At 36.7% G+C, this 14403-nt stretch overlaps 1 protein-coding gene across 1 annotated transcript; it reads right to left on the reverse strand.

Moving 5' to 3' along the window:
- Nucleotides 1–10119, reverse strand: LOC143348298 (retinaldehyde-binding protein 1). The gene is made up of 5 exons (XM_076778369.1): nucleotides 9891–10119; nucleotides 2269–2609; nucleotides 1657–1785; nucleotides 770–1004; nucleotides 1–226 (listed from the first exon to the last, which is right to left on the reverse strand). Exons 1-5 carry the CDS (start codon nucleotides 10012–10014, stop codon nucleotides 192–194), a joined length of 864 nt encoding a protein of 287 aa, XP_076634484.1. The 5' UTR covers nucleotides 10015–10119; the 3' UTR covers nucleotides 1–191.
- Between the last annotated feature and the right edge of the window lie 4284 nt (nucleotides 10120–14403).

A 14403-nucleotide genomic window follows, 5' to 3' on the forward strand; every position in this document is an offset into this window, starting at 1 on the left:
TTTTTGGGAAAACCATTTTATAGATTTTACAGAAACCTATTGTATAAAAACATATAATTAGTTACAAATTTATAAGAAACACACAACGATCGTAGAATCACTTAAAGTATAATATTTTGTACAACGGATTCCAATTGCAAATGGAAGATCTTCAGGACGTTTCGAGTACCGCGTCATCTTCCTCTCTCAGTCTATTGCTCCTTGCGAAATCCGTATGAATTCCACTCTGAAAAATAGCAAAAATTAACGAACATAATAGTAACGAAAAAAAAATCGAACGATACTCAGCGTGCGTCGAACGCACATGGGCGTCCAACGAGTACGTCTTACGAATACGACTGCTGAATATCCGCACAGACCGTGTCTGAAATTTTGGATCTCAGCGCCGATACGGTTTACCCCTCAACGCTCATATTTTTCCAAGAATGATCAGTTTTCTGTATTGGACTTGTTTCTAAGCTATACAGGGTGGTCGACCACCCCTGGGAACAATTTCAATAGGGGATTCTAGAAGCCACAATAAGACGAAAATCAAGAATACCAATTTGTTGATGGAGGCTTCGTTAAAAAGTTATTCCCCTGGGGTGGTCGAATACCCTGTATAAAAATGCGGTTTTTGTTAATTATTATGTTGTATCTAACGTATAATTTGAAGGAAAACAAGTATTGTTATCCCTTAAACCGTTAAATTAAACAAATATTGTTTTTCAAAGCAGTCAGACTCGGGCATAAGCGTTAAGGGGTTAAACGTTTGAAAAACTTCAGTCACCTTTAATTTTGTTCTCGTATTTGATCAGAGTGGGATACCAATCAGCACTGGTGTAATCAATTTCCGGTAGGTCGCCGCCATAATTCTTTGGCAAGTGACTCGGTGGGATGTGAGTGTGAAGGGACGCCATTTTACTTCCGTGGAAGAACATACGCTTCTTCAGCTTTTCCCGGACGAAGGGCTTGAACATCTGCCAAACCATATTGAAGAGGAACGGCTGTTTCACTATGTGGATCTGGAAAAATATTAGATCGTTATTATTTTAGAATTTCCAAAGTTTCTACTCCATTGTTTTGTTTAAATTAGAGAAGAGAAATGTACCGTTTAGACAGTGCAAAGAGTTATACCAAAAATATAAAACAACCTATTAGTAGCTTTAATAATTTATGAAAGGAAACGATTTATTATGGATGAAAAATTACTGAAAACATTTTCGAAAAATTCGTTCCATTTTTCTAGTATTTTCAGCTCTGTTGAGCATTCCTATTAAGTTCCAAGGAGAGTATTTAAAGCGCGATCTACATATTAAAATATGCTCACAGTTGCTTGTGTAATTCGGGGAATAAAATGTGGGTAATGCGATAGATTTTGATTATCGTGAATAAAATCGATGGAACTGCTATTATAAGGAGAAAGTGTTTGACAATGGATTTATTAAATCTTTACGTATTTTCGTTCGAACAAATAATGCTCAAGTAAAATCCATACAATTATATAAATTAATTAGAATGTTATGTAAACGAATTTCACCTATGTTTTCGCAGATGGAATGTTTAATTAATTCTAAGAGAACTAAAATTTGTCATGGAAGAGTTTGCTTACTGTCTACGATATATTCTAAAATATTTCATTCGTTATGTTTCAGAGGCTCGAATTTTTCTACGCACTTCTTTGAGACGCAAAGGCATGGCGTCCTGGATGAAGGTAAGAAGCTTCATACTGAAGGATGGCGTGAATCCCATCACTTGCTTCATGGCCAGCGCCTCGAAATCCATTATCACGACGGTTCCAAATATCTGCAAAAATTTTTTCACGACACGATTAACTCGCTAAAGGTAAATAAAATTAAAGTAAAAATTAATCAGAGACGATTTACGATATAAAATTGCACGTAATAACGAGGTAAAAGTTGCAAATGAAGAAAGAGTCCCTGACATCGATATCGGGTTATAATTTACATCAGCGAGCAATACAGATTATATACACGACTTCAACGTTGCTGTTAAATAATTACGAAAACATTAATAGCTATTGTTCGTTGTCGTTAAAATATATACATAAATCTGGCCATTAAAACAAGTAAAAGAGATACTATGAGAACGTAAGTCACTCGTGTTATAAATTTCTCGATTACACTTTACGACGTCGTTTAAAATTTGAATGACAACAAACTAATATTTAATTTGATCGTATAATAAATCAAACACTCTGTAGAAGTCGGTATTCTACGTCTCTGTATCGATAAATTACAAAGAGATGCGAGGAACGAGAAAACGTACCTGGGTTTCGGGCTCCAACATGGCGACTTCGTGGACCAAATAAAATAATCGAAGTATCTGGTCGGCGCTGACTCTGGACGGATCCCAGGTTTTCCCACAATTAACCAGGAGCACCCTTCGTCCCTTGTGATCGATCCCCTTGAGAACATTGACGACGTTGTTCTCCAAAATGGCGGACTTCTCGTCGGCTGGCATCAGATTGTCGAAGAGGGTCGAGTTCTTCTCTTTGAACTCGGCGACCCTCCTCATCAGCTCGTAGGCGCTCTTCGCGTAGAATTTGCATGGTCGCAGGAAAATCAGGAGGAAGTCGTCGTCGGTTTTATAATAGATGGTCTTGTCCTCTGAACGGAGAAACAAAATTGGAGAATGAAATATTAGAAAATATTTTGGTAATATACTATTTTTATCGATGGTAACGTTGTATAGGGGAAGGGGGGAAGTTATTTCCTTCGTAATCGCGAGCTAATACGTGGCGTAATTAAGGACGATAACTATGGACGCCGAAACGGTGCACGACGGTGAATGATTTTCATTTCACGGCCCGTGACAGCCACGGAAGATCGAGCTGTCCTCGCGTGCCGACCAAGGAAGCCACTGCCGTAGGAAATTGCCTCCGTGATCCTCGTTAAGGAAATTGCAACGATCTCTATTTGCCCGTCGAAGTTAGAAACGGCACTTTCGTGCGAGCGAGCCTTGAATCGGGACGGGAAACCAGAGGGAGAGTCGAAAAAGGACTGCGGATCTGCGCTGTGTCGCAAGGCTCCGCCATTGTTGGACGAGCTTATCAGAGAAAAACACATCGCTGGGACGCGAAAGATCGTCGAGACGGTATGTAAAGTTCTGAGTCATCGTAGTCTCTGAAAAGTTCTAAATATACTTATGGAAACAATCCGTAAATCTCATCGAGAGCGCTAAATATTTTGTTACTTTCGCGTTGAAAAATTTACAGCAATTTGAAAATTGCCCGATATCCTTGGAAAGGTTCACGATTTTTAGTAATTTTAACGATAAACCAAATTCCGAGCAGCGTCCGGTGAGCCCCGGATAAGTGAAATCTAACTCGATTTCGGATAACCGGGGAGAGGGTTATTTCATCAATTCAGATCGTAGTACGCGTCGTTTTACGAGAATAGAGAAACACTGTGTTGGATTATCAACGTATATTTACGTTTTACAAGTAGAAATACATATTATGTCATATGGTTATCTCGTCCAACAATGACAAAGCAAATTTATATAATAGTAATTTGACGTGTCAGAGGCACGAGTTCTAATCGTAACGTCTAATTTGAATTGTTCATGTGTATGTAGTAACATGTGTATGTAGTAACATATTGTTTCCCCGTGTTGTAAATGTAACGTCAACGATATACTTTAATTTTTCGTATCGTACGAGATACACGTACACTCCTGCAACTGACTGTACAAAAACAAACCGTTAACAAATAAGATAATCGCTGTTTCTTTTCGAGGAGTTAATCTCCCAACGAAGATTTCGTAATTTTTTTTAGAGTAATTTATATATAAAAATATTAATCGGACATTTTTCAGTTCGACAGTTAAATCTACATATAAATTGGATCAACGTCTATCAAAAACCGATAAAAAATGTAATCGCTCGACCAATATAACCGCTACGCAAATTACAATTGCGAACTATCATTTACGAATGTATTTCGCCAATTGTATAATCGAAACTATATCTTCGTAAACATTTAACTGGAGCAGTGCATCGTCCAATGACGAACAAACTAATTCGTGTCAAACTTGGACGAATTATCGAACAAATACTTTAGAATTCTTGTATCGTGCGAATTCCAATCTTTTAACATTTTTTTGTTAAGAAATACTGTTTCGCTTCTTTGGATATTAATTTCGAAGCGCGCAATGTAACCTCAAGGTAGAGGCAAATGGAGCACGTGTCTTGGCCGCCATGTTTGAATACAATTAATCATACGTCTCGTTTTTATTTTATTGCGTTCCTAACGTCGTCAACATTATTGACAAATTTACAAGCATTAAGGTTATCGTGAGCATTAAAATTTACACAAGCATTAAGGTTGTTACTGTTTTGCTTTATTAGATATTAATTTCGGAGCGCGTAATACGTTTCAAGGTAGAGACGGATGGAGCACGTGTCTTGACCACCATGTTGGAATACAATCAATCGTGTGTCTCATTTTTATTTGATTGCGTTCCTAATGTCAATAACGTTATTGACAAATTTACAAGCATTAAGGTTGTTATATTTAGTTATTTGAAGCGACGGTCACCGGTGACCACCAACGTGTTAAAGACGCCCCTAAATACAAATTAGGTTCGTAAATCTATGCTGATGACTCCCAACTGATTAAGATTTTTCATCACAGCGTTCCCCTGAATCCGTTAAGAGATAGGGAATGACCTTACTGTGCTCTTGCATTGGTGCAACTTACACGGTTTGCATCTAAATCCTCAAAATCCTTCGTGTTGGTAGTTGGCTTTCCCCCTCTCCTTGGGAACTTACCTTCCTTTTACTATCTCCTTGGTTTAACTCTCCTTACTACGGAACGTGTTCCCCATAATCTCAGCGCAACGTTTGATTCATCTCGGTGTTTTGATCGCCGTGTTTGCTCTGTTCAGCTTCTTCTCGTTTACATTTGAGACAAGCAAAATTTTACTCGTACGACGAACTATTTTTTCGAAGTATTCCCTGCGTGCCACTTCTGCCACGAAATACTCATATTTTCATAAAAAATAGTCGATAACAATTAATTATCTAATTCAAATTTATTTTATACTCGAACAGTTTGTTTAGATAAGAGTTTTAACCATTTCTGGTTTATATTTCTTATATATTTCTCGTATTTCATCAACTTTAACACACACTTTCAACGCGTTACGTGGTTTTCGTCTTTCTACTCTATTTCCTTCTTTCGTTCGACCTACCCCAAAATTTGTATCTCAGTTGTTCTCACTGTTTTCGTAAAGTGGATTCTGTTATTCCGTTCCAACCTTCCTGCTGGCTTAGTATGCGACAGAGATGCATTCCTCGTCTCTGTCGCCTTGTTTGCAAGGTCTGTGACTCAAAGTCTCGAGAAAAGAATCGAGGTCCTACTGCATTCGAGCAAATTAAAAAACAATCCCGATACATTTTTTAAATTTTTCTTGCAACTTTGATTCCCCAGACAACACCTTCGGTATACGAAATTCTGTGTCGAACAAAAGTACCGGCATATAGAAATCGCGGCCATTTTGATACCAAAGAGAAAACGTCTTTATCGCGAAGAATCGTTTTAAATTTTACTTTTCGAGGGGACAGTGCTTAATTTTGCTTGGTTAACGGTTCTCTAGATATTCTCGGAATAAAAAAAGATTCCCTTTGTCGTCGATTCACGGACCGCTATCAGCATTGTTTTCGACGTTATCATCGTGGAACGGGATCCTACGTCGGTGCAGTAGAAACGTTATCTCGAGCGTTCGAATCTCCGGTCTTTTTAGTCATCGTCGAGGGTCAAGGTCCACGCTGTTATCGCTCACGGATTCGAAATCCATCGGCTTACGATCGATCCTCGATCGTTTCGAATTGTTACAAGTTGTTTGCGCCTATGAAAATAATCTCGGCGAGCACGTTGATTCGATAACAGCGAGAACCAGAGAGCCGAGTCCGCCGCCACGATAACCGTTATCGAACAAACGAGCGTGACCCTAAGTTTAAATTCTGATGCACTTGCAGACGCAGATCATGTCAATGCTCCGAACATTTTCAAACAGAAACGTTTCACGATCTTCTAGAGACTCTATTCCCACTATCCTTATTCCGACTTTTCACGGTATTCCGTAAACATTTTGAGGTTAGGTTTCTAGTAAGATGCTCGATCGTGCAATAATTAGGTATATTGTTTTCGTTGCTACGTATTTAGAGATTCCAACAACTGTTGAACGATTAGCTACATTTACTCTGACTTTCTACGGTGTTCCCTAAACATTTTGAGGTTAGGTTTCTAGTAAGATGCTCGATCGTGCAATAATTAGGTATATTGTTTTCATTGCTACATATTTAGAAATTCCAACAACTATTGAACGATTTCTCCACATTTACTCTGACTTTCTACGGTGTTCCCTAAACATTTTGAGGTTAGGTTTCTAGTAAGATGCTCGATCGTGCAATAATTAGGTATATTGTTTTCGTTGCTACGTATTTAGAGATTCCAACAACTGTTGAACGATTAGCTACATTTACTCTGACTTTCTACGGTGTTCCATAAACATTTTGATTATCTGCATGTTTGGAGATTTCAACGACTGTTGAAATAAAAATTACAATTTGTAAAATGAAATTATAATGAATTCGTTGGTTTATTGTTCGAATAAAATTTAGAATTTATTTTGTTTACTTCTGTGAATTATTTGTTTAGAGGAAGTGTAAGAAAGAAAGGTACTATGAAAAAAGAAAATAAACACGAAAACAAGTATCAGAGCGAAGAATATAAGATCATAGGTGAAATTGGATTGTGAGACTGCTCGAATACTGTTAGTGTAAAATAAATAAAACGTCGATACGTGTTTTCAGCTTTGCATCGCGTTAATTTGTTTATCTCGTAAACCTCTCTTTAAAAGAGCTTGTCAATGCCAGCGAACGCGTCCACTGAAAAGAAATCTGACAGATTCGTCAGTCACTCTTTTCTTGTCCATCTCCTTTTCTATTACTTCTAATTGAAACGAAGTATCTGAAAGCGTATTTTGCATATCCGTGAAACCGTGAAAAGGTACAGGAAATTTTTGGAAACGTCTCGAATAAATTATGAACTTGTAAATAAATTGAATACGCTGCTGTTTAGACTTTGAAAGGAAGCAATAATTTCAGAAATAGATAAAAAGGTAACAAGTCGAAATTGTGAAGAATCTTTCAGCACGCGATGTTACGTATGTTAATTCACATACGATTTATTATCCTAACAAGAAAGAATATAAAGAAAACAAGTTTACAGATTTCTATAATATAATCGCTGTTTGTATTCGAAATAGAAAGAGTTAATATCTGAAAGAGACCAAATATATTCTTTTGACGTATTTTATTCTATAATTTGTTTCGTGTTTTCTTCGTTTGTTTTGAGTAACTATTTTTGGGTTTGATGTTGTATAGTAATGTTTGTATCGGAAAAGAGGGGGTCTGCAGTTTGAAAATATGAAAATTTGTGTAAGATTCTTCCCAAGGTTTCTCGATCGAAAGTTTTGACGTTGATCGATTGACGCATGAAAAACGAGATAAATTAACGAACGTGTCAGAAGAAAGAAGATAGCAAAAAGGTAATGAAGCACGTAGGGAAACTCATTTTGTCCATGACAATCAGGAATACGTACTACATAATTAAACGATGACATATCGACTGCTGACGCGTCGAAACGCTGTCGAACTCTCGTCTTCCGCAGGTGCGAAAAGTGACGTCAAAATCCAACTGTCCGCTTGTTTGCCAGCAATAAAGCCTAAGGTGGATTAACAATCACTTTTAGCCATTTATCGTCGGCTAATTGGATCTCGATAGCACTAGACTTTTAGCGATAGGCTGGAATTTCGTCGAAAAAAGATTCTGTTCGTTCGTTTGCGATCGAAGATAAAAGTAGTTTTGATAAACATAGTCAAACTAGAATTATTAGAAGATAAAATCGTATCGAGTTACGAATATTATTGCTACTTTAGAGAACGAATCGAAAATGAGCATTCCGAGTTTGATTTTTTAATTTGGGCATTTGAATGAAATTGACATTTTAGAGGTTGTGCATAGTTTAAAAAATGTCAAATTTCGATGAATAGTGATCCCAATTCAGACCTGGAAGAGTTAATATTGTTCCTAGGGGAGGAGTTCCCTCCCTTACCGATTGAGAAACGCAATAGTTCGATAACTATTAACTAGATCCGAAGTAAACAACGAACTACGTGTGTCAACATCGAGGGGAGATATTAACGAACGAATTTTACGATTCGTATGAATTTGAAGTGTTCCAAAAGAATCATATTTTAAGAAAACTTAAATCAATGCTGCAATATCGTGTACTTCATCTGTGGTTTTTTTATATCATTTCGTTCTCCGTTTCCTGTATCCGCCATTTTATTATACAACGATCAGTTTACTATTTTAAAAACTTTACTAACCGATTGGGTAGACAGACAGTTCAAATTCAGATCTTTTTATTTCTGTTATTAATATTTTGTAATTTAATTAGTTTTTTAGAAATCTGTAAGAGAACTGAAATTACAACTGAAAATATTATAAATATATAAAGCAGTATCTGCTGCGTGGTCTCACTGATACGTCCACTAGCGGATCCAGAACGAAACGTCATAATTTTTAATATTTACTCTTGACGGCTAAGTATATACACCTTTCGTACATAATCGTTTAACGACTTAAGACAAACAAAAGAAATTGAATTAATTTTTACATCTACGAAGCCTGTTTCGAGACTAAAATGGCCATCGATAATTCCATGCAAGCAAAATATTGTTCCCAATTACTATAGTGAAACATTTCGAAATAACACAACGTGCACTATCGTCCATAAATTTAATCGAATCAAGTAGAAAACAGAGTAACTTTGTCAGATATAAAATATTCTTGGATGTGTAATAAATGGCTGGTATATAATAATTAATCGAAACAACAAACACCGTTCCCCAACGAGCTATTTTTAGTAACATTTCGAACGTCGTGCATTTTGAACAATCTATACAGATAATTATATAATCGTGTAAGCTGTGAAATGTAAAATAAAAATGATGAACATCTGAGAAAAATACTGGGAGCAATAACGATTCTGCAGGACACAATAATAATATATGGCGTTCAAAGTTTTACAAAAATTCTTTTGTTGCTTTGTGAGTTTGAGATTACAGCTACTCTGGTAAAAAAAACCCTCACGATTAATTGTTCATGAATACTAAGGTTCTGTAAAACCATCTATCAACATATATTTAATTTAATTACATAAATAATCTTCGTCCCAGACCTACGAGTAATATTTTCTTCTTAATCACAGTAATTTTCAAAAATCTGCTCAACTGAGATAAACACTTAAGATGGGGGTAAAATCTACGTACAAACCTCGAATAACAAATAAAAAATAAAATACGTCTATCAGTTATTAGTAAAATAAGAGTACGAAGATTGAATTGCAAAACGAAGGCATACAAATTTCGTGGACGTTTGGAAATTCGTAATTTCTTAAATTTTGTTTTGAATAAAAATTACAGAATAACAAATATAAAGGGAAAAGAACAAAAAATAAAATAAGGATTACATAAAACATAAAAACTACAGCTAAAGGCTAAGCAGTCGGCGCTGTTACAAAATTAAAAAAATAAAAATTAGTCAATGTAATTCACCCTCAAGGTATTTCTAGTAAAATAAGAGTAAGATTAAAACGAAGGGATACAAATTTCGTGGACGTTTGGAAATTCGTAATTTCACAAATTTTGTTTTGAATAAAAATTAATCAATGTAACTCACCCTCAAGGTATTTCTAGTAAAATAAGAGTAAAAAGATTGGATTGCAAAACGAAGGGATACAAATTTCGTGGACGTTTGGAAATTCGTAATTTCGTAAGTTTTGTTGTGAATAAAAATTATTGGATGGTAACTCACCCTCGAGGTATTTCTTGAGCTCGAGGATCCCTTGTTTGACGTTCTCCTCGGTCTCCCTGAGCTCTTTCAAGGCCACTGCCCTGGCTTCCGGTCCCGGTGGCTGCAGGTGAAGCTCGAACGACATCGTTTCCGCTCGCGGACGATCGATGTACCGATTCGGTGCGTGTCGCGCGACGAAACGATCCTCGCGTCAGGACGTCCGCGATATATCTGTGACCCGATATATCTCGCACGAGGAGAAGGAGGCCTCCTCTTGTCCACCATCTCGATCCAATCTTTGACCGCTCAAAGTCCAGTCGTTATGGCGGCCCGATCTCCAGCCGTACGCTCGTCGACGACCGATTTCGTGCCGCTAGTGTACACCGAAAGATGAGACACATCAGCAACGCGTCACCCGATAACGAAGAAACAGAGGCAAACTTCGCTCGGTTCGTTCAGTGTCGTTGATAAGCATCGATCGACGCGAACGGGCAGCTCGGTTCTTTGTGCTCGTGGATAAAATAAACATGGAGCTGGGATCGAGGGACCTGTTTCGTTTCCATCCACCCTGTAGATCGATCGTATTGGTCCACGAAAGGTAAGCTTCGAACGGAGCTGTTGGGACGATTTAAAAAGCTATCCTAGACTGTCATTTTTCCTTTTATTTCATGTTTTTTTTTCTAACGGTAGGTAGGTTATTTCGAACTGAGATTTTGCAGATATATTCACTCATCTTACGAGTACGTGCAGTATTTTTTTCATCGAGAAATATTGAAAATTGTGGGAGTTATAGCTTCTTGTTTAATGGGTCTTCCGAAAAAGGTGAACTACTGGCTTCCATGATCGGCTGACCTGAAACAGAGGGGGCTATAGCAAGAACTAGGAAGATGTAAAAAAATAGATTGATGGCTAGTGAATGTGTTAGGAGGCATAATTCGTGCAATTTGTAAAACAGCTACTTTGATTTCTGAACTCTGCTTTTTCCTGCAATACCATTGGGCCTGACAGAGAGAAGAGTTGACGATTCCTAGAATAGTAGACCTCCATCGTTAACGTTATCGAGGGAGCGATGTAATTGCTTGCAATACTTCGCTTCTTCGTTGCTTCGAAACTTATTTCGAGGGGCTGAATAAAACATCTCTCGTTCCTGAAATAATTAAGCAATTACTATAGGCTCTGTTCAGAAAAAAAACCAATGAAAAATCGTCCGTACAGTCGAGTACACGCTGAGGTAAAGAAGAGTCGTTTGAGTACTTTTCTTCTGTGATTCGTAAAAGACGAGTAGGCTGGTTGTTCTGAATCTAATAACCCCCTGGAGGTGGTGTTCTGAAATAATTAAGCAATTATTATAGGCCCTGTTCAGAAAAAAAGCCAATGAAAAATCATCCGTACAGTCGAATACACGCTGAGGTAAAGAAGAGTCGTTTGAGTACTTTTCTTCTGTGATTCGTAAAAGACGAGTAGGCTGGTTGTTCTGAATCTAATAACCCTCTGGAGGTGGTGTCGCCAGGGGGTAGAAACAGGAGATCGAATGTGGAGGTTATGGGCTTCCAGCCTCGGAATTCCGAGCGTTGCCACGCGGAATTACAATCAATGTTAATGTGGAACTATCGATCTTATACGGGCAAATTATCGAGTTTCTTATACAGTAGTATCTCATAATGTGGCATTTAGCAATATTTCATCCTATTTTATTTGTGTTACAACATTCTACCAGGTTACCAAGATCTAATCGGATTTTAATGGCATCGCACCGAGACCAAACAACTTTTCAAAGTTTTAAGATCGTCTGCACGAGGAAATCGTTTATTTATTTGGCGAATATAGGGTGACACGTTTGAAAACCACTCGAATGCCTTAAAAACTGTCGATGATACTGAAAAGAAATGATTTTATTGTGTCGAGGGGCGTACAAAGTTTTGTCTAACACGTAGATGGTATACAAAGGTCATCTTAATTTTAATATTGGGTAGCAATAATGTCAACGTAGCTGTGACTGATTTTCCATTTTTCGTTCGCTTCGTAGATTTATAAATGCATCGAACATTACGTAAATATAACTAGGGTTTCCTGTAAGTCCCAGCGATTTGCATCGTCTCTTCCTTGTATCTTGGCACAAGACTTTGTACGCGAATATCGTCTTTTTTTCCGGGCTGCTATTCGAGACAAAGAGTAACAATTATGGCGGTGAATTGGTGCTTTGGTTGGAGGACGATGCGACGTTGATGACGCAGAATAACTGGATACTCTTGATCTAGTTGTTCCAGGAAAGACCCAAAACTTTTGCAGTGTCATAAACAAGCGTCAATTTATTTATACGTTGTGACTTTAAAAACTTGTACATATTATAACGTTTAATTTAAAAAAAAAAAAAACAAAATTATAAATAAATATTTGTTGTTCTATCAATGTAAAAATTATGAATTTTAATCAAATTTAGATCCTCGTCAGTTGTATCGATGATATTTCTTTTAATGATTTATCACCTCGTATATAGTGATTAGATCGGTCCAAAACAATTCTTATACTTAATCTATGTGATTTATACAAATTTAAAAAATTATCAAAGCAAAATTGTAAAATCTGTCTCCCATTTGAATAAACAACTGCTTATCGAACGATGATAAACATAATCGGATGCAATACAAAATATTCCTTAAGAAACAATCTATAATCTTGTCCATTGTATCGCTTCGAATTTGTTCTGCGGAAATTAATCAATAGTCTGATCGTTAAATGTTATGTAAATTTTCAAAGCCTGTTAAAAATTATTACCAATAAATGCATCGTGCAAAACGGTTTAAAAATTCACTTCCTTGATCGCTCTCTGTGAATTGTTTCCCTTTATCGACACGAAAATGTTGCTTCGTTTCTTAAACACGCGCGATAGCAGCCCCGTTATTGTGCTCGTGTTGCAATTATGCACCAAATTTAACAAAGTGAATATATATCATTACAAATTATTGTCGTCGATATAACAAATACTATGTCACTATATTAGATTTTAATCATGTGTTTGATATGCTCTGCAATAACGCTTTTGAATTGCACGCTCGGTAATGCAGAGCCCTACAAAATACTAATATACAGGGTGTTCGGCCACCCCCGGGAAAAATTATAATGGGGGATTCTAGAGGCCAAAATAAGACGAAAATCAAGAATACCAATTTGTTGATGAAGGCTTCGTTAAAAAGTTATTAACGTTAAAAGTTCCACCCGTACTGAATTTTTTTCTCGAAAATGCGTAGGATTTCGGGGGTATATGTAATGACCAAAAATGATTGTAATTGACCCCCGCAACCGAAAATAATTTTTTTAGAACGATTTGAAAAATTCTTTTTTCGCCGAAAAATTTCAGCACGTATCCGATTTTTTTTCTCGGAAATGGATAGGAATTCGGAGGTATATGTAATGACCAAAAATGATTGTAATTGACACCCGCACTCGAAAATAATTTTTTTAGAACGATTTGAAAAATTCTTTTTTCGTCGAAAAATTTCAACACCTATCCGATTTTTTTTCTCAAAAATGGATAGGAATTCGGAGGTATGTGTAATGACCAAAAATTATTGTAATTGACCCCCACAACTGAAAATAATTTTTCCAGAACGATTTGAAAATTTTGAATTTAATTGTTAATAACTTTTTAACGAAGCCTCAGTCAAGAAATTAATATTCTTGATTTTCGTCTTATTTCGACCTCTAGAAGTGAACGAACACCCTGTATACGGAATTATCTGGTGAACCAATTTATAATTAACGTGATTACTAAGAATAGTCACTAAATGTTAAATACCTCGATAGTATCAGTACAGAACTACTTAAAAAATCAAATCCTCGAATGCACATCCAAGATTAACAACTCTAACCTACATTTATCGCAATAATTTTTATCAGTATATCGTCTAGTGCTATTTTGCTAACTGTAGCATTTCAATGCGTTATTATACCGGGACACGTAATTATAGAATTAAGATTAGATAAACATGGTGGATGGTTCTACTTAATTTGCAGCATCTACATATATTTCGCAACACGGGACCGAGCACGTGGTCAACGCGTATGTCGAATCAGAAGTTGTTTCACTCTCTTGTCAAATTTTCTACATGCTCGTGAATCGTTTGATCAATTCTTGATCGAATCATACGTGTAATTTATATCAAGGCGAACTATTCTTTTATCTACTTTATCTATTTAACGAATGGAACATTTTAACGTTAAAACAGTAAATAGACTGTCCATTATCCATTTAATTACGCAAACGAAGTCAAGAAATTTATTCTTATTATTGGTTGCATTCGTGCTCTCTGATAGACTATCGCACAAATTCTCTGTGCCATATTAACGCAAAAACTGCGTAAATTTATAATCGCAATCAATTCAAGCCTATAATCAGACGTCATAAAATCATATTTTATCCTCGCGTGTCGTTTTTATTGCATCCGTGTTTAGCAGAGGGCGCCTTCCGTCAATGACTTTTCAGAGCAACGATTATAGATGAGTAAAACAATCGCAGATGGCGGTACACTCTTCG

The sequence above is a fragment of the Colletes latitarsis genome, chromosome 11 (genome assembly GCF_051014445.1).
Source record: "Colletes latitarsis isolate SP2378_abdomen chromosome 11, iyColLati1, whole genome shotgun sequence".
NCBI classification, from domain to species: Eukaryota; Metazoa; Arthropoda; class Insecta; order Hymenoptera; family Colletidae; genus Colletes; species Colletes latitarsis.